Source organism: Oncorhynchus masou, unplaced genomic scaffold (assembly GCF_036934945.1).
Source record: "Oncorhynchus masou masou isolate Uvic2021 unplaced genomic scaffold, UVic_Omas_1.1 unplaced_scaffold_4768, whole genome shotgun sequence".
Classification (NCBI taxonomy): domain Eukaryota; kingdom Metazoa; phylum Chordata; class Actinopteri; order Salmoniformes; family Salmonidae; genus Oncorhynchus; species Oncorhynchus masou.
In genome coordinates, this window is record NW_027011163.1 from 1 (window position 1) to 25,703 (window position 25,703).

Sequence of the window (25,703 nt, forward strand, 5' to 3'; positions counted from 1 at the left end):
AGCAACTTTTCGGTTACTGGCACAACGCTCTAACCACTAGGCTACCTGCCGCTCTAACCACTAGGCAGCCTGCCGCTCTAACCACTAGGCAACCTGCCGCTCTAACCACTAGGCAGCCTGCCGCTCTAACCACTAGGCAGCCTGCCGCTCTAACCACTAGGCAGCCTGCCGCTCTAACCACTAGGCAGCCTGCCGCTCTAACCACTAGGCAGCCTGCCGCTCTAACCACTAGGCAGCCTGCCGCTCTAACCACTAGGCAGCCTGCCGCTCTAACCACTAGGCAGCCTGCCGCTCTAACCACTAGGCAGCCTGCCGCTCTAACCACTAGGCAGCCTGCCGCTCTAACCACTAGGCAACCTGCCGCTCTAACCACTAGGCTACCTGCCGCTCTAACCACTAGGCTACCTGCCGCTCTAACCACTAGGCTACCTGCCGCTCTAACCACTAGGCTACCTGCCGCTCTAACCACTAGGCTACCTGCCGCTCTAACCACTAGGCAACCTGCCGCTCTAACCACGAGGTTACCTGCCGCCCCACCTTTTGCAATCATTAGTGTCATCTAAATATCATGATGAAAATAACCATTAGCAGAGACTCACAGTGAGGTGATTACTGTTGATCTGTAGTGTCTCACACATCTTGACAAAGACCTGCAGGTTGATATGGTCCAGGAGCAGGTAGACAGACACATTCCTCTTCCTGGTTGCCTCCAGGATGTCACAGAACATCTCCACATCACTGAATGTGTCCATTACAATGGCCAGAACCTGCAGACATATCACATGTTTGCTGTGATTCGTATCTTCCACATTATTAGTTGTCATTATGTACTTGGTATTATAAACTGGGTGGTTTAAGCCCTTAAATGCTGATTGGCTGACAGCCATGGTATATCAGCCCGTATACCACGGGAATGACAAAACATGTATTTTTACTGCTCTAATTACGTTGGTAACCAGTTTATGACAGCAATAAGGCACCTGGGGGTTTGTGATATATGGCCAATATACCACGGCTACGGGCTGTGTCCAGGCACTCCGCGTTGCGTCGTGCATAAAGAACAGCCTTTAGCTGTGGTATAGTGGCTATATACCACACCTCCTTGGGCCTTATTGCTTAATTATAGACGATACTGAATCTGCTTGATCAAACTCTCAAAACATCATTATCCAACTTTCAGGGCATTCAGACATCAGCAGCTTTCTAAAAGTCTGCAAAAATATAATGCAGGTTTAATCATGAGAGTAGATTGACATCTCCAAATGAGTTACCAGTGAAAGTTGTATCACGTACCATTGTGGCCTTGCTGATAAACTCTCTGAGCAGGTCTTTCATGCTGGCTGCTCTATCAGACTGGAAGTAGACCTCGACACTGGGTTCACCCTGCAGGCGGTAGCTCCAGTCCTCTGCCGGCCAGCCATGGTCCAAGCCAGGGGGCTCGCTCTCCAACACCGATGGACAATAGGTGTTTGTCTGGGAGAGAGGTGGTGGGGCCCTCTGCCTGGTCGTCGTTCTCCGTCCCACACAGACTGCTGGTGCTCAGGTCTGTAGTGTTCTCCAGGATATAACCTTTAAAGAAACATACGTGATAATACATTGGCTTTATATCTAGTGCTTTTTACACAATGCTTTTCAGAGAGGAAGCCCTTTACAATTACAGATACAGTACTAGAACAGACAGATGGTTTAAGGTAGATAAGAGGAGTCAGGGACAGACTGAGGGTTTAAGGTAGATAAGAAGAGGCAGGGACAGACTGAGGGTTTAAGGTAGATAAGAAGAGGCAGGAACAGACTGAGGGTTTAAGGTAGATAAGAAGAGGCAGGAACAGACAGGGTTTAAGGTAGATAAGAAGAGGCAGGAACAGACTGAGGGTTAAAGGTAGATAAGAAGAGGCAGGGACAGACTGAGGGTTTAAGGTAGATAAGAAGAGGCAGGGACAGACTGAGGGTTTAAGGTAGATAAGAAGAGGCAGGGACAGACTGAGGGTTTAAGGTAGATAAGAAGAGGCAGGGACACAGACAGGGTTTAAGGTAGATAAGAAGAGGCAGGAAACAGACAGGGTTTAAGGTGTAGATAAGAAGAGGCAGGGACAGACTGAGGGTTTAAGGTAGATAAGAAGAGGCAGTGGACAGACTGGAGGGCTTAAGGTAGATAAGAAGAGGCAGGACAGACTGAGGGTGGCTTAAGGTAGATAAGAAGAGGCAGGGACAGATTCGAGGGTTTAAGGTAGATAAGAAGAGTCAGGGACAAGAGACTGAGGGCTTTGACAAGAAGAGGCAGGAAACAGACAGGGTTTAAGGTAGATAGAAGAGGCAGGATCAGACAGGGTTTAAAGTAGATAAGAAGAGTCAGGGACAGACTGAGGGTTTAAGGTAGATAAGAAGAGGCAGGGACAGACTGAGGGTTTAAGGTAGATAAGAAGAGTCAGGGACAGACTGAGGGTTTAAGGTAGATAAGAAGAGGCAGGGACAGACTGAGGGTTTAAAGTAGATAAGAAGAGGCAGGGACAGACTGAGGGATTAAGGTAGATAAGAAGAGGCAGGGACAGACTGAGGGTTTAAGGTAGATAAGAAGAGGCGGGAACAGATAAGATAAGAAAAGGCAGGGACAGACTGATGGTTTAAGGTAGATAGAGGTAGATAAGAGGAGGCAGGGACAGACTGAGGGAGGATAAGAAGAGGCAGGAACAGACTGATGGATTAAGAGATAAGAGGAACAGAGAAAAAAGATCAACCTTTCTCCTCCTTGGACAGGAAGTCCACCTCGCTCTCCTCTCCGGCCAGTACTTCCTGGTACATGTCCAATCCCTGGTTCAGCAAGGCGTCCATGGCCAATCTGGTGCTCTCGCTGTGGCTGAGGTCAACGTCGCCCGACACCAGGGACACAGATGGGTTTTTCAACTCCTGTACACGCCGCCTCACCTTTCCAACCGGCTTGGACTTCAGGGTACCACTGAACAGACAGGCCGTTGCTCTGCAGGTTCATAGTGAAGCTGTACACGGCTCTCTGATCAACACGTATTACCTGGAGTTACCTACTGCTGCTACTGAGTGAAAAACCCTAGTGGAGACAGACAGGGATGGAGTAGCAGCTGTGAGGTTTCTGAGCCCTGCCCCCTCAATCAATTGTACAGTTGGCTACACCCATAGAAGTAGAATTACATTGACTTGAATGGGGATGCCCGGTCAGTATTGTTATTTCTATGAGGACATTCCACCTGTGGGTTGCAGTGTGCTGGGGGGACAGGTGAGCTGTTATGGGGGAGTGAGAGCGTGACAGAGACCTGTTGTTTAAAACACTCCCTCCCTTAGTGGGGGAGAGAAGTTTAGTTGAGTGACAGAGGTGAACATGACTGTCTGATCAGCTCAGTGGAGGCTGATAACACCTGACTGCATTCTTCAGACTTGTCACTGCAATGTGAGTCTATCACTCTCTCTCACTGTGTCGAAAGCTGCCTCCACAGGGGATGCTGGCCCATGTTGACTCCAATGCTTCCCACAGTTGTGTCAAGTTGGCTGGGTGTTGAAACCGTTGAGCGTGAAAAACCCCAGCAGCGTTGCAGTTCTTGACATACTCAAACTGGAGGCGCTTGACACCTACTGCCAGACCCCGTTCAAAGGCACTTCAATCTTTGTCTTGCCATTTCACCCTCTGAATGTTACACAATCCATGTCTCAAGGCTTAAAATCCTTCTTTAACTTGTCTCCTCCCCTTCACCTACACTGAAGCCAAGTGATTGTTACCCGCCCCGTGTGTGTATCCCAAGTTGTGGTTACTCGCCCGTGTGTATCCCAAGTTGTCTTTACTCGCTCTGTGTGTGTGTATCCCAAGCTGTCGTTACTCGCCTCTGTGTGTATCCCAAGTTGTCGTTACTCGCTCCTGTGTGTGTATCCCAAGTTGTCGTTACTCGCCCTGTGTGTGTATCCCAAGTTGTCGTTACTCGCCCTGTGTGTGTATCCCAAGTTGTCGTTACTCGCCCTGTGTGTGTATATTATAACTCATTTATTACCTGTTTTCTTTCTATCTACATTGTTGTGAAGGACCTGTTAGTCTACACCTGATGTTTACCAAGCATTTCACTGTTAGTCCACACCTGATGTTTACCAAGCATTTCACTGTTAGTCCACACCTGATGTTTACCAAGCATTTCACTGTTAGTCCACACCTGTTGTTTACCAAGCATTTCACTGTTAGTCTACACCTGTTGTTTACCAAGCATTTCACTGTTAGTCCACACCTGATGTTTACCAAGCATTTCACTGTTAGTCCACACCTGATGTTTACCAAGCATTTCACTGTTAGTCCACACCTGATGTTTACCAAGCATTTCACTGTTAGTCCACACCTGATGTTTACTAGCATTTCACTGTTAGTCCACACCTGATGTTTACCAAGCATTTCACTGTTAGTCCACACCTGATGTTTACCAAGCATTTCACTGTTAGTCCACACCTGATGTTTACCAAGCATTTTACTGTTAGTCTACACCTGTTGTTTACCAAGCATTTCACTGTTAGTCTACACCTGTTGTTTACCAAGCATTTCACTGTTAGTCCACACCTGATGTTTACCAAGCATTTCACTGTTAGTCTACACCTGTTGTTTATCAAGCATTTCACTGTTAGTCCACACCTGATGTTTACCAAGCATTTCACTGTTAGTCTACACCTGTTGTTTACCAAGCATTTCACTGTTAGTCCACACCTGATGTTTACCAAGCATTTCACTGTTAGTCCACACCTGATGTTTACCAAGCATTTCACTGTTAGTCCACACCTGTTGTTAGTCTACACCTGATGTTTACCAAGCATTTCACTGTTAGTCTACACCTGTTGTTAGTCTACACCTGATGTTTACCAAGCATTTCACTGTTAGTCCACACCTGATGTTTACCAAGCATTTCACTGTTAGTCTACACCTGTTGTTTGCCAAGCATTTCACTGTTAGTCTACACCTGTTGTTTACCAAGCATTTCACTGTTAGTCTATACCTGTTGTTTACCAAGCATTTCACTGTTAGTTACACCTTGATGTTTACCAAGCATTTCACTGTTAGTCTACACCTGATGTTTACCAAGCATTTCACTGTTCGTCAGCACCTGTTGTTTACCAAGCATTTCACTGTTCGTCAGCACCTGTTGTTTACCAAGCATTTCACTGTTAGTCCACACCTGTTGTTTACCAAGCATTTCACTGTTAGTCCACACCTGTTGTTTACCAAGCATTTCACTGTTAGTCCACACCTGATCTTTACCAAGCATTTCACTGTTAGTCCACACCTGTTGTTTACAAAGCATTTCACTGTTAGTCCACACCTGTTGTTTACAAGCATTTCACTGTTAGTCCACACCTGTTGTTTACCAAGCATTTCACTGTTAGTCCCCACCTGATGTTTACCAAGCATTTCACTGTTAGTCCACACCTGTTGTTTACCAAGCATTTCACTGTTAGTCCACACCTGATGTTTACCAAGCATTTCACTGTTAGTCCACACCTGATGTTTACCAAGCATTTCACTTAGTCTACACCTGTTGTTTACCAAGCATTTCACTGTTAGTCTACACCTGTTGTTTAATAAGCATTTCACTGTTAGTCTACACCTGTTGTTAGTCTACACATTTTGTTAGTCTACACCTGTTGTTTACCAAGCATTTCACTGTTAGTCTACACCTGTTGTTAGTCTACACCTGTTGTTTACCAAGCATTTCACTGTTAGTCTACACCTGTTGTTTACCAAGCATTTCACTGTTAGTCTACACCTGTTGTTTACCAAGCATTTCACTGTTAGTCTACACCTGTTGTTTACCAAGCATTTCACTGTTAGTCTACACCTGTTGTTTACCAAGCATTTCACTGTTAGTCTACACCTGTTGTTTACCAAGCATTTCACTGTTAGTCTACACCTGATGTTTACCAAGCATTTCACTGTTAGCCTACACCTGTTGTTTACCAAGCATTTCACTGTTAGTCTACACCTGTTGTTTACCAAGCATTTCACTGTTAGTCTACACCTGTTGTTTACCAAGCATTTCACTGTTAGTCTACACCTGTTAAGTTTACCAAGCATTTTCACTGTTAGTCTACCTGTTGTTTACCAAGCATTTCACTGTTAGTCTACACCTGATGTTTACCAAGCATTTCACTGTTAGTCTACACCTGATGTTTACTAAGCATTTCACTTAGTCTACACCTGTTGTTTACCAAGCATTTCACTGTTAGTCTACACCTGTTGTTTACCAAGCATTTCACTGTTAGTCTACACCTGATGTTTACCAAGCATTTCACTGTTAGCCTACACCTGTTGTTTACCAAGCATTTCACTGTTAGTCTACACCTGTTGTTTACCAAGCATTTCACTGTTAGTCTACACCTGATGTTTACCAAGCATTTCACTGTTAGTCCACACTCTGTTGTTAGTCTACACCTGTTGTTTACCAAGCATTTCACTGTTAGTCTACACCTGATGTTTACCAAGCATTTCACTGTTAGTCTACACCTGATGTTTACCAAGCATTTCACTGTTAGTCTACACCTGTTGTTTACCAAGCATTTCACTGTTAGTCTACACCTGATGTTTACCAAGCATTTCACTGTTAGTCTACACCTGTTGTTTACCAAGCATTTCACTGTTAGTCTACACCTGTTGTTTACCAAGAATCTGACAAAACAATTGTATTGGCTAAGGCTTTATTAAAAGGTGAATTACCTGGATACCTATGCTGAGGTTAGCAAGTCATAAGTCACCATCAGACCAAAGCACGACTGGTGAGTCTGTCAAACACTGAAACTAGTCAACAAGGCAGAGATGAAATGACTCAAAGTTGATACAACAATACTTAAAAACAACTTAAATAACAAAATATACACAGGAGAGGGTTGTGCTACAAATCTCATTAAGACCAAGGAATGCTTTCATTTAATCCCTCTTTAACTAGTCAACACCAGGGTTGTGGTTAGAGGACAGCTGTTTGTTAAGTCAAATAATATCAGCATCTTCTTTCAAACGGACAAACGAGCAGAAAACCACAAACCTTTTCAGGTCTAGATATGCAAAACAAAAAGGCACAGCTGGTGTGTTTGTGTCGTCGTGGTTACTGGGAGGTGGTAGAGTTGGAGTTTGTGGCGCGGGCCGCCAGTTTCTGCCGCAGCTCTCTGATGTTCTGCATCAACTCCCTCTCTCTGCAGTCCAGCTCCCTCGACCCCGGTCCAGAGAGACTGAGAACACAAGACACCACAGGACTCTTCAGGGCCTTACTGTATGGATGTACACTCAGCAAGATCATTGGAAACACTGAATAATGTCTTGGTAGATGAGAATTCTGTTGATATTTTCTTCTGGAGTACAGACCTGTAGAAACAGTGAATGTACATGTGTTTCTATTGGTATTGACTGTACATGTGTTTCTATTGGTATTGACTGTACATGTGTTTCTATTGGTATTGACTGTACATGTGTTTCTATTGGTATTGACTGTACATGTGTTTATTCCAGGTGTAACTTTGTTTTTTGTCGCACAGCTTTGCTTCATCTTGTCCAGGTCGCAGTTGTAAATAAGAACCTGTTCTCAACTGGTCTACCTGGTGAAATAAATGTGGTACAGACAGAAACACTCACAGCAAGTGGAGTCGTCTGAGGTGGACTGGTTGTTTAGACAGATGTTGTTGGGACTGTGATGTTGTTGAGACTGATGAGGACCAGGAGAAGCAACAGGATTGTGAAGCATGCCACTAGTGGAGCACGGAGACCTGGCTCTCATCTCCCACTGTTGACCTGCTAAAACATACTGTATTAGTCACCAACACCCCATACACAGCCTGCCTTAGTGGAACACTGTAACCTTCAACATCAACTGTTAGCTTAGAGGAACACTGTAACCTTCAACGTCAACTGTTAGCTTAGAGGAACACTGTAACCTTCAATATCAACTATTAGCTTAGTGGAACACTGTAACCTTCAACATAACTGTTAGCTTAGAGGAACACTGTAACCTTCAACATCAACTATTAGCTTAGAGGAACACTGTAAACTTCAACATCAACTATTAGCTTAGAGGAACACTGAAACCTTAGGTGACAGGACTGTAGTGTAGTAGTGTGGGTGGTGGGGTAGAATTCTCAGCACACTGCAGATAGATATAGAATGTATAGAGGACCTGACTGCCTATTCCCTCCACAACATATATTTCTATGAGGCTGGGCTCACTGAGTGAGTGGTCCTGGCTCCTGCGGAGGTTGTCTCTGTGCTGCTCGTTCTCCTCTTCCTCCTGGCTGAGGAAGACTCTCCTGTTGGCCTCGGCTGCGGCTGCAGCCTGCCTCTGCTCCTCTAGCTGGGCCTTCTGAGACACCACCTCCTCCCACTGAAACGCACAATGGCTGAACACACTGCACACCTGCTGAACACACCCCCTCCTCCTGCTGAACACCACCCCCTCCACCCGCTGAACACCACCCCCTCCTCCCGCTGAACACCACCCCCTCCTCCCGCTGAACACCAATTCTCCTCCCACCATAAATCAATTCTCCAGTTGATCAACAGGTACAGTAACTCACAGGACCCTCCGTGACCTACTGTATATACCTAATATCTGTCCTCATGACCTACTGTATATACCCCACATTCGTCCTCCTACCCTCTGTCCCCACGCCCTCATGACCTACTGTATATACCCCACATTATCTGTCCCCACGTCCTCATACTGTATATCTCTACATTATGACATGACCTACTGTATATACCCTCTACATTATCTGTCCTCTACGTCCTCATGATCTACTGTATATCCTCAACATCATCTCTCCTCCTCCCCTCTGTCCCTCTACGTCCTCATGACCTACTGTATATACCCTCTACATTATCTGTCCTCATGACCTACTGTATATATCCTCTACATCATCTCTCCTCCTACCCTCTGTTCCTCATGACCTACTGTATATACCCTCTACATTATCTGTCCCTCTACGTCCTCATGACCTACTGTATATACCCTCTACATTATCTGTCCCTCTACGTCCTCATGATCTACTGTATATATCCTCTACATCATCTCTCCTACCCTCTGTCCCTCTACGTCCTCATGACCTACTGTATATACCTCTACATCATCTCTCCTACCCTCTGTCCCTCTACGTCCTCATGACCTACTGTATATACCCTCTACATTATCTGTCCCTCTACGTCCCTCATGATCTACTGTATATACCCTTACATTATCTGTCCCGCTACGTCCTCATGATCTACTGTATATACCCTCTACATTATCTGTCCCTCTACGTCCTCATGATCTACTGTATATACCTCTACATTATCTGTCCCGCTACGTCCTCATGATCTACTGTATATACCTCTACATTATCTGTCCCTCTACGTCCTCATGATCTACTGTATATATCCTCAACATCAACTCTTCCTCCTACCCTCTGTCCCTCTACGTCCTCATGACCTACTGTATATACCCTCCTCAACATCAACTCTCCTCCTACCCCTGTCCCCACGCCCTCATGACCTACTGTATATACCCTCTACATCATCTGTCCTTCTACGTCCTCATGACCTACTGTATATACCCTCTACATCATCTCTCCTCCTACTCCCTCTGTCCCTCCACGTCCTCATGATCTACTGTATATACCCTCTACATCATCTGTCCTTCTACGTCCTCATGACCTACTGTATATACCCTCTACATCATCTCTCCTCCCTACCCTCTGTCCTTCTACGTCCTCATGACCTACTGTATATACCCTCTACATCATCTGTCCTTCTACGTCCTCATGACCTACTGTATATACCCTCTACATAATCTGTCCCCACGTCCTCATGATCTACTGTATATATCCTCTACATCATCTCTCCTACCCTCTGGCCCTCTACGTCCTCCATGATATTAACTAGCTGCTGCTCCTTGGTGAGGGTCTCTCTGTGTAGTCCAGCCAGATGGTGGTAGTGTCTGTCCCGGGCTGCATCCTCCTGGTCTAGACGCCTCATCACCTCAGCCTGCCACTCGGTGTCCACTCCCAGCTGGCCTGCTTCAGCTAAACACTCCTCTAGAACCTGAGACGGGGTGGAGGTCAGTCTCTCTCTCCAGTCATTGTTTAATAACCCCCTATATTTCAGTCTAGAACCTGAGACGGAGGAGGTCAGTCTCTCTCCAGTCATTGTTTAATAACCCCTATATTTCAGTCTAGAACCTGAGACAGGGAGGAGGTCAGTCTCTCTCCAGTCATTGTTTAATAACCCCCTATATTTCAGTCTAGAACCTGAGACGGGGTGGAGGTCAGTCTCTCTCTCCAGTCATTGTTTAATAACCCCTATATTTCAGTCTAGAACCTGAGACGGGAAGGAGGTCAGTCTCTCTCTCCAGTCATTGTTTAATAACCCCCTATATTTCAGTCTAGAACCTGAGACGGGAAGGAGGTCAGTCTCTCTCCAGTCATTGTTTAATAACCCCTATATTTCAGTCTAGAACCTGAGACGGGAAGGAGGTCAGTCTCTCTCTCCAGTCATTGTTTAATAACCCCCATATTTCAGTCTAGAACCTGAGATGGGAAGGAGGTCAGTCTCTCTCTCCAGTCATTGTTTAATAACCCCTATATTTCAGTCTAGAACCTGGAGACGGGGAGGAGGTCAGTCTCTCTCTCCAGTCATTGTTTAATAACCCCCTATATTTCAGTCTAGAACCTGAGACGGGAAGGAGGTCAGTCTCTCTCTCCAGTCATTGTTCAATAACCCCTATATTTCAGTCTAGAACCTGAGACGGGGTGGAGGTCAGTCTCTCTCCAGTCATTGTTCAATAACCCCCTATATTTCAGTCTAGAACCTGGAGACGGAGGAGGTCAGTCTCTCTCTCCAGTCATTGTTTACTAACCCCCTATATTTCAGTCTAGAACCTGAGACGGGGTGGAGGTCAGTCTCTCTCCAGTCATTGTTCAATATCCCCCTATATTTCAGTCTAGAACCTGAGACGGGAGGAGGTCAGTCTCTCTCTCTCCAGTCATTGTTTAATAACCCCTCTATTTCAGTCTAGAACCTGAGACGGGAGAGGTCAGTCTCTCTCTCCAGTCATTGTTTACTAACTCCCCTATATTTCAGTCTAGAACCTGAGACGGGGTGGAGGTCAGTCTCTCTCCAGTCATTGTTCAATATCCCCTATATTTCAGTCTAGAACCTGAGACGGAGGAGGTCAGTCTCTCTCTCCAGTCATTGTTTAATAACCCCCTATATTTCAGTCTAGAACCTGAGACGGGGAGGAGGTCAGTCTCTCTCCAGTCATTGTTTAATAACCCCCTATATTTCAGTCTAGAACCTGGAGACGGGAGGAGGTCAGTCTCTCTCCAGTCATTGTTTAATAACCCCTATATTTCAGTCTAGAACCTGAGACGGGAGGAGGTCAGTCTCTCTCTCCAGTCATTGTTCAATAACCCCCTATATTTCAGTCTAGAACCTGAGACGGAGGAGGTCAGTCTCTCTCTCCAGTCATTGTTCAATAACCCCTATATTTCAGTCTAGGAACCTGAGACGGGGAGGAGGTCAGTCTCTCCAGTCATTGTTCAATAACTCCTATATTTCAGTCTAGAACCTGAGACGGAGGAGGTCAGTCTCTCTCTCCAGTCATTGTTTAATAACCCCTATATTTCAGTCTAGAACCTGAGACGGGAGGAGGTCAGTCTCTCTCTCTCCAGTCATTGTTCAATCCTATATTTCAGTCTAGAACCTGAGACGGGGAGGAGGTCAGTCTCTCTCTCTCGTCATTGTTTAATAACTCCTCCCTATATTTCAGTCTAGAACCTCTGAGACGGGGAGGAGGTCAGTCTCTCTCTCCAGTCATTGTTCAATAACCCCCTATATTTCAGTCTAGAACCTGAGACGGGAGGTGGTCAGTCTCTCTCTCTCCAGTCATTGTTTAATAACCCCCTATATTTCAGTCTAGAACCTGAGACGGGGAGGAGGTCAGTCTCTCTCTCCAGTCATTGTTCAATAACCCCTATATTTCAGTCTAGAACCTGAGACGGGGAGGAGGTCAGTCTCTCTCTCTCTCCAGTCATTGTTCAATAACCCCCTATATTTCAGTCTAGAACCTGAGACGGGGAGGAGGTCAGTCTCTCTCTCTCCAGTCATTGTTTAATAACCCCTATATATTTCAGTCTAGAACCTGGAGACGGAGGAGGTCAGTCTCTCTCTCCAGTCATTGTTTAATAACCCCTATATTTCAGTCTAGAACCTGAGACGGAAGGAGGTCAGTCTCTCTCTCCAGTCATTGTTTAATAACCCCTATATTTCAGTCTAGAACCTGAGACGGGAAGGAGGTCAGTCCTCTCTCCAGTCATTGTTTAATCCCCTATATTTCAGTCTAGAACCTGAGACGGGAGGAGGTCAGTCTCTCTCTCCAGTCATTGTTTAATAACCCCTATCTCTCTCTCCTGAGATGGGAAGGAGGTCAGTCTCTCTCTCCAGTCATTGTTTAGTAACCCCTATATTTCAGTCTAGAACCTGAGACGGGAGGAAGTCAGTCTCTCTCTCCAGTCATTGTTTAATCTCCCCTATATTTCAGTCTAGAACCAGAGAAGGAGGTCAGTCTCTCTCTCCAGTCATTGTTCAATAACGGCCCCTATATTTCAGTCTAGAACCTGGAGAGACGGGGGTGGAGGTCAGTCTCTCTCCAGTCATTGTTCAATAACCCCCCTCTATTTCAGTCTAGAACCTGAGACGGAGGAGGTCAGTCTCTCTCTCCAGTCATTGTTTACTCTCTCTCTATATTTCAGTCTAGAACCTGAGAGGTGGAGGTCAGTCTCTCTCCAGTCATTGTTCAATATCCCCTATATTTCAGTCTAGAACCTGAGACGGGAGGAGGTCAGTCTCTCTCTCCAGTCATTGTTTAATAACCCCCTCTATTTCTCTAGAACCTGAGACGGGAGGAGGTCTCTCTCTCTCCAGTCATTGTTTATAGTCCCCCTATCTCTCTCTCCAGACGGGAGGAGGTCAGTCTCTCTCATTGTTTAATCCCCCTATATTTCAGTCTAGAACCTGAGACGGGGTGGAGGTCAGTCTCTCTCTCCAGTCATTGTTCAATCCCCTATATTTCAGTCTAGAACCTGAGACGGAGGAGGTCTCTCTCTCTCCAGTCATTGTTCAATAACCCCTATATTTCAGTCTAGAACCTGAGAGGAGGAGGTCAGTCTCTCTCTCCAGTCATTGTTCAATAACCCCCTATATTTCAGTCTAGAACCTGAGACGGGAGGAGGTCAGTCTCTCTCTCCAGTCATTGTTTAATAACCCCCTATATTTCAGTCTAGAACCTGAGACGGGAGGAGGTCAGTCTCTCTCTCCAGTCATTGTTCAATAACCCCCTATATTTCAGTCTAGAACCTGAGACGGGGAGGTGGTCAGTCTCTCTCTCTCTCCATTGTTTAATAACTCCCTATATTTCAGTCTAGAACCTGAGACGGGGAGGAGGTCAGTCTCTCTCTCCAGTCATTGTTCAATAACCCCTATATTTCAGTCTAGAACCTGAGACGGGAGGAGGTCAGTCTCTCTCTCCAGTCATTGTTTAATAACTCCCTTTCAGTCTAGAACCTGAGACGGGGAGGAGGTCAGTCTCTCTCTCCAGTCATTGTCTCATAACCCCCATATTTCAGTCTAGAACCTGAGACGGGGAGGAGGTCAGTCTCTCTCTCTCCAGTCATTGTTCAATAACCCCTATATTTCAGTCTAGAACCTGAGACGGGGAGGAGGTCAGTCTCTCTCTCTCCAGTCATTGTTTAATAACCCCTATATTTCAGTCTAGAACCTGAGACGGGAGGAGGTCAGTCTCTCTCTCCAGTCATTGTTTAATAACCCCCTATATTTCAGTCTAGAACCTGAGACGGGAGGAGGTCAGTCTCTCTCTCCAGTCATTGTTTAATAACCCCTATATTTCAGTCTAGAACCTGAGACGGGAAGGAGGTCAGTCTCTCTCTCCAGTCATTGTTTAATAACCCCTATATTTCAGTCTAGAACCTGAGACAGGGAGGATCAGTCTCCAGTCTCTCTCTCTGAGACGGGAAGGAGTCATTCCAGTCATTGTTCAATAACCCCTATATTTCAGTCTAGAACCTGAGACGGGAGGAGGAGTCTCTCTCTCCAGTCATTGTTTAATAACCCCTATATTTCAGTCTAGAACCTGAGACGGGAGGAGGTCAGTCTCTCTCTCCAGTCATTGTTCAATAACCCCCTATATTTCAGTCTAGAACCTGAGACGGGAAGGAGGTCAGTCTCTCTCTCTCCAGTCATTGTTTAATAACCCCCTATATTTCAGTCTAGAACCTGAGACAGGGAGGAGGTCAGTCTCTCTCTCTCTCTCCAGTCATTGTTTAATAACCCCTATATTTCAGTCTAGAACCTGAGACGGAGGAGGTCAGTCTCTCTCTCCAGTCATTGTTTAATAACCCCCTATATTTCAGTCTAGAACCTGAGACGGAGGAGGTCAGTCTCTCTCTCCAGTCATTGTTTAATAACCCCCTATATTTCAGTCTAGAACCTGAGACGAGGAGGTCAGTCTCTCTCTCCAGTCATTGTTTAATAACCCTCTATATTTCAGTCTCTGAGACGGGGAGGAGGTCAGTCTCTCTCCAGTCATTGTTTAATAACCCCCTATATTTCAGTCTAGAACCTGAGACGGGGAGGTCAGTCTCTCTCTCCAGTCATTGTTTAATAACCCACTATATTTCAGTCTAGAACCTCAGTCTCTCTCCAGTCATTGTTTAATAACCCCTATATTTCAGTCTAGGAACCTGAGACGGGAGGAGGTCAGTCTCTCTCTCCAGTCATTGTTTAATAACCCCCTATATTTCAGTCTAGAACCTGAGACAGGGAGGAGGTCAGTCTCTCTCTCTCTCCAGTCATTGTTTAATAACCCCCTATATTTCAGTCTAGAACCTGAGACGAGGAGCAGGTCAGTCTCTCTCTCTCCAGTCATTGTTTAATAACCCCCTATATTTCAGTCTAGAACCTGAGACGGGGAGCAGGTCAGTCTCTCTCCAGTCATTGTTTAATAACCCCCCTATATTTCAGTCTAGAACCTGAGACAGGAGGAGGTCAGTCTCTCTCCAGTCATTGTTTAATAACCCCCTATATATTTCAGTCTGAACCTGAGACGAGGAGCAGGTCAGTCTCTCTCTCCAGTCATTGTTTAATAACCCCTATATTTCAGTCTAGAACCTGAGACAGGAAGGAGGTCAGTCTCTCTCTCCAGTCATTGTTTAATAACCCCTATATTTCAGTCTAGGAACCTGAGACGGGAAGGAGGTCAGTCTCTCTCTCCAGTCATTGTTTAATAACCCCTATATTTCAGTCCTAGAACCTGAGACAGGGAGGAGGTCAGTCTCTCCAGTCATTGTTCAATAACCCCCTATATTTCAGTCTAGAACCTGAGACGGAGGGAGGTCAGTCTCTCTCTCCAGTCATTGTTTAATAACCCCTATATTTCAGTCTAGAACCTGAGACAGGGAGGGAGGTCAGTCTCTCCCTCTCCAGTCATTGTTTAATAACCCCTATATTTCAGTCTAGAACCTGAGACAGGAGGAGGTCAGTCTCTCTCTCCAGTCATTGTTTAATAACCCCCTATATTTCAGTCTAGAACCTGAGACATGGAGGAGGTCAGTCTCTCTCCAGTCATTGTTTAATAACCCCTATATTTCAGTCTAGAACCTGAGACAGGGAGGAGGTCAGTCTCTTTCCAGTCATTGTTTAATAACCCCCTATATTTCAGTCTAGAACCTGAGACAGGGAGGAGGTCAGTCTCCTCCAGTCATTGTTTAATAACCCCCTATATTTCAGTCTAGAACCTGAGACAGGGAGGAGGTCTCTCTCTCCAGTCATTGTTTAATAACCCCTATATTTCAGTCTAGAACCTGAGACAGGGAGGAGGTCAGTCTCTCTCTCTCTCCAGTCATTGTTTAATAACCCCTATATTTCAGTCTAGAACCTGAGACGGGAGGAGGTCAGTCTCTCTCCAGTCATTGTTTAATAACCCCTATATTTCAGTCTAGAACCTGAGACAGGGAGGTGGTCAGTCTCTCTCCAGTCATTGTTTAATAACCCCTATATTTCAGTCTCTGGAAGTATACAGTAGATGAATGCTCACCTTCTTGGTTCCCAGGCTGACGTCAGTGTCGTTGTTAAGGAGGTGTTGGAAGGTGGTCTCCTCGACCTCTGACCTGTGTCTCCTGGTATCCACCTCTGCTCTGACCTCCTGAGTCACACGCACCTGCTCCTTGGCCAGTCACATCACAAGGGTTACACGGTGACATCACAGTCTGGTGAATGAAGACCAAGCCATATTGTAGCTGGACAGCGTTAAATGGCCAATGTTAAATGACGTGTGGGGTCTTAACTTTATGCTGCACGGGAATAGAATGTGAATGACGAGATGGTGTGTGTCTCAGGGGCAGGTCTCTGCACATTGTTGCTGTGATGAGGACAGTCACTGACCTGTTCAAACAGCCGTCTCTGTGCTTCCAGCTCCATCTGTCTGACTTGTATATCCTGTACTGCTGCTGCCGTCTCTCTGGTCTCTGGTGTCTATCTGACCCCAACAAACACACCATACAGGAGAGACATATAGACACCCCATTATATACAGGAGAGGACATATAGACACCCATTATATACAGTAGAGGACATATAGACACCCCATTATATACAGTAGAGGACATATAGACACCCCATTATCTACAGTAGAGGACATATAGACACCCCATTATCTACAGTAGAGGACATATAGACACCCCATTATATACAGTAGAGGACATATAGACACCCCCATTATCTACAGTAGAGGACATATAGACACCCCATTATATACAGTAGAGGACATAGACACCCCATTATATACAGTAGAGGACATATAGACACCCCATTATATACAGTAGAGGACATATAGACACCCCATTATCTACAGTAGAGGACACATATAGACACCCCATTATCTACAGTAGAGGACATATAGACACCCCATTATATACAGTAGAGGACATATAGACACCCCATTATCTACAGTAGAGGACATATAGACACCCCATTATATACAGTAGAGTGACATAGACACCCCATTATATACAGTAGAGGACATATAGACAATTTAATATATACAGTAGAGGACATATAGACACCCCATTATCTACAGTAGAGGACATATAGACACCCCATTATCTACAGTAGAGGACATATAGACACCCCATTATATACAGTAGAGGACATAGACACCCTATTATCTACAGTAGAGGACATATAGACACCCCATTATATACAGTAGGGGACATATAGACACCCAATTATATACAGTAGAGGACATATAGACACCCCATTATCTACAGTAGAGGACATATAGACACCCCATTATAGACAGTAGGGTACATATATACACCCCATTATAGACAGTATAGGACATATAGACACCCCATTATAGACAGTAGAGGACATATAGACACCCCATTATATACAGTAGAGGACATATAGACACCCCATTATAGACAGAGTACATAGACACCCCATTATATACAGTAGAGGACATATAGACACCCCATTATATACAGTAGAGGACATATAGACACCCCATTATATACAGTAGAGGACATATAGACACCCCATTATATACAGTAGAGGACATATAGACACCCCATTATATACAGTAGAGGACATATAGACACCCCATTATATACAGTAGAGGACATATAGACACCCCATTATATACAGTAGAGGACATATAGACACCCCATTATATACAGTAGAGGACATATAGACACCCCATTATATACAGTAGAGTACATAGACACCCCATTATCTACAGTAGAGGACATAGACACCCCATTATCTACAGTAGAGGACATAGACAACCCATTATAGACAGTAGAGTATACAGACACCCCATTATCTACAGTAGAGGACATATAGACACCCCAGTATATACAGTAGAGGACATATAGACACCCCATTATAGACAGTAGAGACATATAGACACCCCATTATATACAGTAGAGGACATAGACACCCCATTATCTAGAGTAGAGGACATAGACACCCCATTATATACAGTAGAGGACAGACACCCCATTATATACAGTAGAGGACATAGACACCCCATTATATACAGTAGAGGACATATAGACACCCCATTAGAGACAGTAGAGGACATAGACACCCCATTATAGACAGTAGAGTACATATAGACACCCCATTATATACAGTAGAGGACATATAGACACCCCATTATATACAGAGTACATATAGACACCCCATTATCTACAGAGTACATATAGACACCCCATTATATACAGTAGAGGTCATATAGACACCCCATTATCTACAGTAGAGGACATATAGACACCCCATTATATACAGTAGAGGACATATAGACACCCCATTATATACAGTAGAGGACATATAGACACCCCATTATAGACAGTAGAGGACATATAGACACCCCATTATAGACAGTAGAGGACATATAGACACCCCATTATCTACAGTAGAGGACATATAGACACCCCATTATCTACAGTAGAGGACATATAGACACCCCATTATCTACAGTAGAGGACATATAGACACCCCATTATATACAGTAGAGGACATATAGACACCCCATTATATACAGTAGAGGACATATAGACACCCCATTATCTACAGTAGAGGACATATAGACACCCCATTATATACAGTAGAGGACATATAGACACCCCATTATATACAGTAGAGGACATATAGACACCTCATTATATACAGTAGAGGACATATAGACACCCCATTATATACAGTACATATAGACACCCCATTATATACAGTAGAGGACATATAGACACCCCATTATATACAGTAGAGGACATTTGACACCCCATTATCTACAGTAGAGGACATATAGACACCCCATTATCTACAGTAGAGGACATATAGACACCCCATTATATACAGTAGAGGACATATAGACACCCCATTATCTACAGTAGAGGACATATAGACACCCCATTATATACAGTAGAGGACATATAGACACCCCATTATATACAGTAGAGGACATATAGACACCCCATTATATACAGTAGAGGACATATAGACACCCCATTATCTACAGTAGAGGGACATATAGACACCCCATTATATACAGTAGAGGACATATAGACACCCAATTATATACAGTAGAGGACATATAGACACCCCATTATATACAGTAGAGGACATATAGACACCCCATTATATACAGTAAGAGGACATATAGACACCCCATTATATACAGTAGAGGACATATAGACACCCATTATAGACAGTAGAGGACATATAGACACCCCATTATAGACAGTAGAGGACATATAGACACCCCATTATATACAGTAGAGGACATATAGACACCTTATTATAGACAGAGTACATAGACACCCCATTATATACAGTAGAGGACATATAGACACCCCATTATACAGTAGAGGACATATAGACACCCCATTATATACAGTAGAGGACATATAGACACCCCATTATATACAGTAGAGGACATATAGACACCCCATTATATACAGTAGAGGACATATATAGACACCCCATTATACAGTGAAGAGGACATATATAGACACCCCATTATATACAGTAGAGTACATAATAACCCCATTATCTACAGTAGAGGACATAGACACCCCATTATCTACAGTAGAGGGACATAGACAACCCATTATAGACAGTAGAGTATACAGACACCCCATTATCTACAGTAGAGGACATATAGACACCCCAGTATATACAGTAGAGGACATATAGACACCCCATTATAGACAGTAGAGGACATATAGACACCCCATTGCCTACAGTAGAGGACATAGACACCCCATTATCTAGAGTAGAGGACATAGACACCCCATTATATACAGTAGAGGACAGACACCCCATTATATACAGTAGAGGACATAGACACCCATTATATACAGTAGAGGTTATATAGACACCCCATTAGAGACAGTAGAGGGACATAGACACCCCATTATAGACAGAAGAGTGCATATAGACACCCCATTATATACAGTAGAGGACATATAGACACCCCATTATATACAGAGTACATATAGACACCATTATATACAGGAGAGGACATATAGACACCCCATTATCTACAGTAGAGGACATATAGACACCCCATTATAGACAGTAGAGGGACATATAGACACCCCATTATATACAGTAGAGGACATATAGACACCCCATTATATACAGTAGAGTACATATAGACACCCCGTATATACAGTAGGGGACATTTAGACACCCCATTATCTGATGGGGACATAGGACCCCATTATATACAGTAGAGGACATATAGACACCCCATTATATACAGTGGAAGGACATATAGACACCCCATTATATACAGTAGAGGACATATAGACACCCCATTATCTACAGTAGAGGTTATATAGACACCCCATTATACAGTAGAGGACATATAGACACCCCATTATATACAGTAGAGGGACATATAGACACCCCATTATAGACAGTAGAGGACATATAGACACCCCATTATCTACAGTAGAGGACATATAGACACCCCATTATATACAGTAGAGGACATATAGACACCCCATTATATACAGTAGAGGACATATAGACACCCCATTATAGACAGTAGAGGACATATAGACACCCCATTATCTACAGTAGAGGACATATAGACACCCCATTATATACAGTAGAGGACATATAGACACCCCATTATCTACAGTAGAGGACATATAGACACCCCATTATCTACAGTAGAGTACATATAGACACCCCATTATAGACAGTAGAGGACATATAGACACCACATTATAGACAGTACATATAGACACCCCATCACATTACACACAAAATAAAAGGATGGTTGAAAGAATGAATCTCTTTCAATATTAAATACAGGGAGGTGACTGAAGTGAAAACAGACTTGCTCTGTATCTGCTTTCGTCCAGTCTGTGTAGTTCAGTCAGTCTCTTGGTCCTGCTGCTGTTTCAGGAAGCGTCTCCTGGCAGCATCCATCAGCTGGAGCTCCTTCACCTTCAACTCACGCTTCATGGCTGTTAACCTGGAGACACATTACAGACTGTCAGACTAACCTGGAGACACATTACAGACCGTCAGAGAGACTAACCTGGGGACACATTACAGACTGTCAGAGAGACTAACCTGGGGACACATTACAGACTGTCAGAGAGACTAACCTGGGGACACATTACAGACTGTCAGAGAGACTAACCTGGGGACACATTAGACTGTCAGAGAGACTAACCTGGGGACACATTACAGACTGTCAGAGAGACTAACCTGGGGACACATTACAGACTGTCAGACTAACCTGGGAACACATTAGACTGTCAGAGAGACTAACCTGGGGACACATTACAGACTGTCAGAGACTAACCTGGGGACACATTACAGACTGACAGAGAGACTAACCTGGGACACATTACAGACTGTCAGAGAGACTAACCGGGGACACATTACAGACTGACAGAGAGACTAACCTGGGACACATTACAGACTGTCAGAGAGACTAACCTGGGGACACATTAGACTGTCAGAGAGACTAACCTGGGGACACATTACAGACTGTCAGAGAGACTAACCTGGGGACACATTACAGACTGTCAGACTAACCTGGAGACACATTACAGACTGTCAGAGAGACTAACCTGGGGACACATTACAGACTGTCAGAGAGACTAACCTGGGGACACATTACAGACTGTCAGAGACTAACCTGGGGACACATTACAGACTGTCAGACACTAACCTGGGGACACATTACAGACTGTCAGAGAGACTAACCTGGGGACACATTACAGACTGTCAGAGAGACTAACCTGGGGACACATTAGACTGTCAGAGAGACTAACCTGGGGACACATTACAGACTGTCTAGGAGACTAACCTGGGGACACATTACAGACTGTCAGAGAGACTAACCTGGGGACACATTACAGACTGACAGAGAGACTAACCTGGGACACATTACAGACTGTCAGAGAGACTAACCTGGGGACACATTACAGACTGTCAGAGAGACTAACCTGGGGACACATTACAGACTGACAGAGAGACTAACCTGGGGACACATTACAGACTGTCAGAGAGACTAACCTGGGGACACATTACAGACTGTCAGACTAACCTGGGGACACATTACAGACTGTCAGACTAACCTGGGGACACATTACAGACTGTCAGACTAACCTGGGGACACATTATAGACTGACAGAGAGACTAACCTGGGGACACATTACAGACTGTCAGAGAATAACCTGGGGACACATTACAGACTGTCAGAGAGACTAACCTGGGACACATTACAGACTGTCAGAGAGACTAACCTGGGGACACATTACAGACTGACAGAGAGACTAACCTGGGGACACATTACAGACTGTCAGAGAGACTAACCTGGGGACACATTACAGACTGTCAGACTAACCTGGGGACACATTACAGACTGTCAGACTAACCTGGGGACACATTACAGACTGTCAGAGAATAACCTGGGGACACATTACAGACTGTCAGACTAACCTGGGGACACATTACAGACTGTCAGAGAGACTAACCTGGGGACACATTACAGACTGTCTAGGAGACTAACCTGGGGACACATTACAGACTGTCAGAGAGACTAACCTGGGGACACATTACAGACTGTCAGAGAGACTAACCTGGGGACACATTACAGACTGTCAGAGAGACTAACCTGGGACACATTACAGACTGTCAGAGAGACTAACCTGGGACACATTACAGACTGTCAGAGAGACTAACCTGGGACACATTACAGACTGTCAGACTAACCTGGGAACACATTACAGACTGTCAGAGAGACTAACCTGGGACACATTACAGACTGTCAGAGAGACTAACCTGGGGATACATTACAGACTGTCAGAGAGACTACCCTGGGGACACATTACAGACTGTCAGAGAGACTAACCTGGGGACACATTACAGACTGACAGAGACTAACCTGGGGACACATTACAGACTGTCAGAGAGACTAACCTGGGGACACATTACAGACTGTCAGAGACTAACCTGGGGACACATTACAGACTGTCACACTAACCTGGAGACACATTACAGACTGTCAGAGAGACTAACCTGGGGACACATTACAGACTGTCAGAGAGACTAACCTGGGGACACATTACAGACTGTCACACTAACCTGGAGACACATTACAGGCTGTCAGAGAGACTAACCTGGGGACACATTACAGACTGTCAGACTAACCTGGGGACACATTACAGACTGTCAGACTAACCTGGGACACATTACAGACTGTCACACTAACCTGGAGACACATTACAGACTGTCAGAGAGACTAACCTGGGACACATTACAGACTGTTAGATAAATAAACCTTGGAACACATTACAGACTGTCAGACTAACCTGGGGACACATTACAGACTGTCAGAGAGACTAACCTGGGACACATTACAGACTGTCACACTAACCTGGGGACACATTAGACTGTCAGAGAGACTAACCTGGGGACACATTAGACTGTCAGAGAGACTAACCTGGGGACACATTACAGACTGTCAGACTAACCTGGGGACACATTACAGACTGTCAGACTAACCTGGGGACACATTACAGACTGTCAGAGAGACTAACCTGGAGACACATTACAGACTGTCAGAGAGACTAACCTGGGACACATTACAGACTGTCAGAGAGACTAACCTGGGACACATTACAGACTGTCAGAGAGACTAACCTGGGATACATTACAGACTGTCAGACTAACCTGGGGACACATTACAGACTGTCAGACTAACCTGGGGACACATTACAGACTGTCAGACTAACCTGGGGACACATTACAGACTGTCAGAGAGACTAACCTGGAGACACATTACAGACTGTCAGAGAGACTAACCTGGGGACACATTAGACTGTCAGAGACTAACCTGGGGACACATTACAGACTGTCACACTAACCTGGAGACACATTACAGACTGTTAGATAAATAAACCTTGGAACACATTACAGACTGTTAGATAAATAAACCTTGGAACAGGGAACTCAAGTCTATTTCATCTTAATTAGGCCTGTACCAAGTCATTTATGAGGATCAATAACTATGACATGGGAGTGTCACATGACCTCAGAATGTTCTTCCTTCTGAGGATCCTGACTGAATACTCCTCCTACACAATACAGACACAGTTCTGGCCTGGAAAGGGGGGGGCCTAGTCAAATTATATAACTGAATGTATTCAACTGAAATGTGTATTCCGCATTTAACCCAACCTCTCAATCAGAAAGGTGTAGGGGGCTGCCTTAAATTAACATCCACGTCTTCGGCACCCGTGGAACAGTGGGTTAACTGCCTTGCTCATGGGATTCGATCCAGCAACCTTTCGGTTACTGGCCCTACACTCTAACCACTAGGCTACCTGCCGCCCCTACACTCTAACCACTAGACTACCTGCCGCCCCTACACTCTATCCACTAGGCTACCTGCCGCCCCTACACTCTAACCACTAGGCTACCTGCCGCCCCTACACTCTAACCACTAGGCTACCTGCCGCCCCTACACTCTAACCACTAGGCTACCTGCCGCCCCTACACTCTAACCACTAGACTACCTGCCGCCCCTACACTCTAACCACTAGGCTACCTGCCGCCCCTACACTCTAACCACTAGGCTACCTGCCGCCCCTACACTCTAACCACTAGGCTACCTGCCGCTCTACACTCTAACCACTAGGCTACCTGCCGCCCCTACACTCTAACCACTAGGCTACCTGCCACCCCTACACTCTAACCACTAGGCTACCTGCCGCCCCTACACTCTAACCACTAGGCTACCTGCCGCCCCTACACTCTAACCACTAGGCTACCTGCCGCCCCTACACTCTAACCACTAGACTACCTGCCGCCCCTACACTCTAACCACTAGGCTACCTGCCGCCCCTACACTCTAACCACTAGGCTACCTGTCAGCCCCTACACTCTAACCACTAGGCTACCTGTCGCCCTACACTCCTAACCACTAGGCTACCTGCCGCCCCTACACTCTAACCACTAGGCTACCTGCCGTCCCTACACTCTAACCACTAGACTACCTGTCGCCCCTACACTCTAACCACTAGACTACCTGCCGCCCCTACACTCTAACCACTAGGCTACCTGCCGCCCCTACACTCTAACCACTAGGCTACCTGTCGCCCCTACACTCTAACCACTAGGCTACCTGCCGCCCCTACACTCTAACCACTAGGCTACCTGCCGCCCCTACACTCTAACCACTAGGCTACCTGCCGCCCCTACACTCTAACCACTAGGCTACATGCCGCCCCTCACACTCTAACCACTAGGCTACCTGCCGTCCCTACACTCTAACCACTAGGCTACCTGTCGCCCCTACACTCTAACCACTAGGCTACCTGCCGCCCCTACACTCTAACCACTAGGCTACATGCCGTCCCTACACTCTAACCACTAGGCTACCTGCCGCCCCTACACTCTAACCACTAGGCTACCTGCCGCCCCTACACTCTAACCACTAGGCTACCTGCCGCCCCTACACTCTAACCACTAGGCTACCTGCCGCCCCTACACTCTAACCACTAGGCTACCTGCCGCCCCTACACTCTAACCACTAGGCTACCTGCCGTCCCTACACTCTAACCACTAGACTACCTGCCGTCCCTAC

General features: G+C 45.4%; 1 protein-coding gene and 1 pseudogene across 1 annotated transcript; both read right to left on the bottom strand.

Moving 5' to 3' along the window:
• Positions 1–599: 599 nt before the first annotated feature.
• Positions 600–3,069, bottom strand: LOC135535307 (protein FAM83A-like; annotated as a pseudogene).
• Positions 3,070–7,165: 4,096 nt separating this feature from the next.
• On the bottom strand, positions 7,166–16,248 carry LOC135535309 (TBC1 domain family member 31-like). Its single transcript, XM_064961970.1, has 5 exons — positions 16,119–16,248; positions 9,857–10,051; positions 8,204–8,357; positions 7,616–7,774; positions 7,166–7,215 (listed from the first exon to the last, which is right to left on the bottom strand). Exons 2-5 carry the CDS (start codon positions 9,983–9,985, stop codon positions 7,166–7,168), a joined length of 492 nt encoding a protein of 163 aa, XP_064818042.1. The 5' UTR covers positions 9,986–10,051; positions 16,119–16,248.
• Between the last annotated feature and the right edge of the window lie 9,455 nt (positions 16,249–25,703).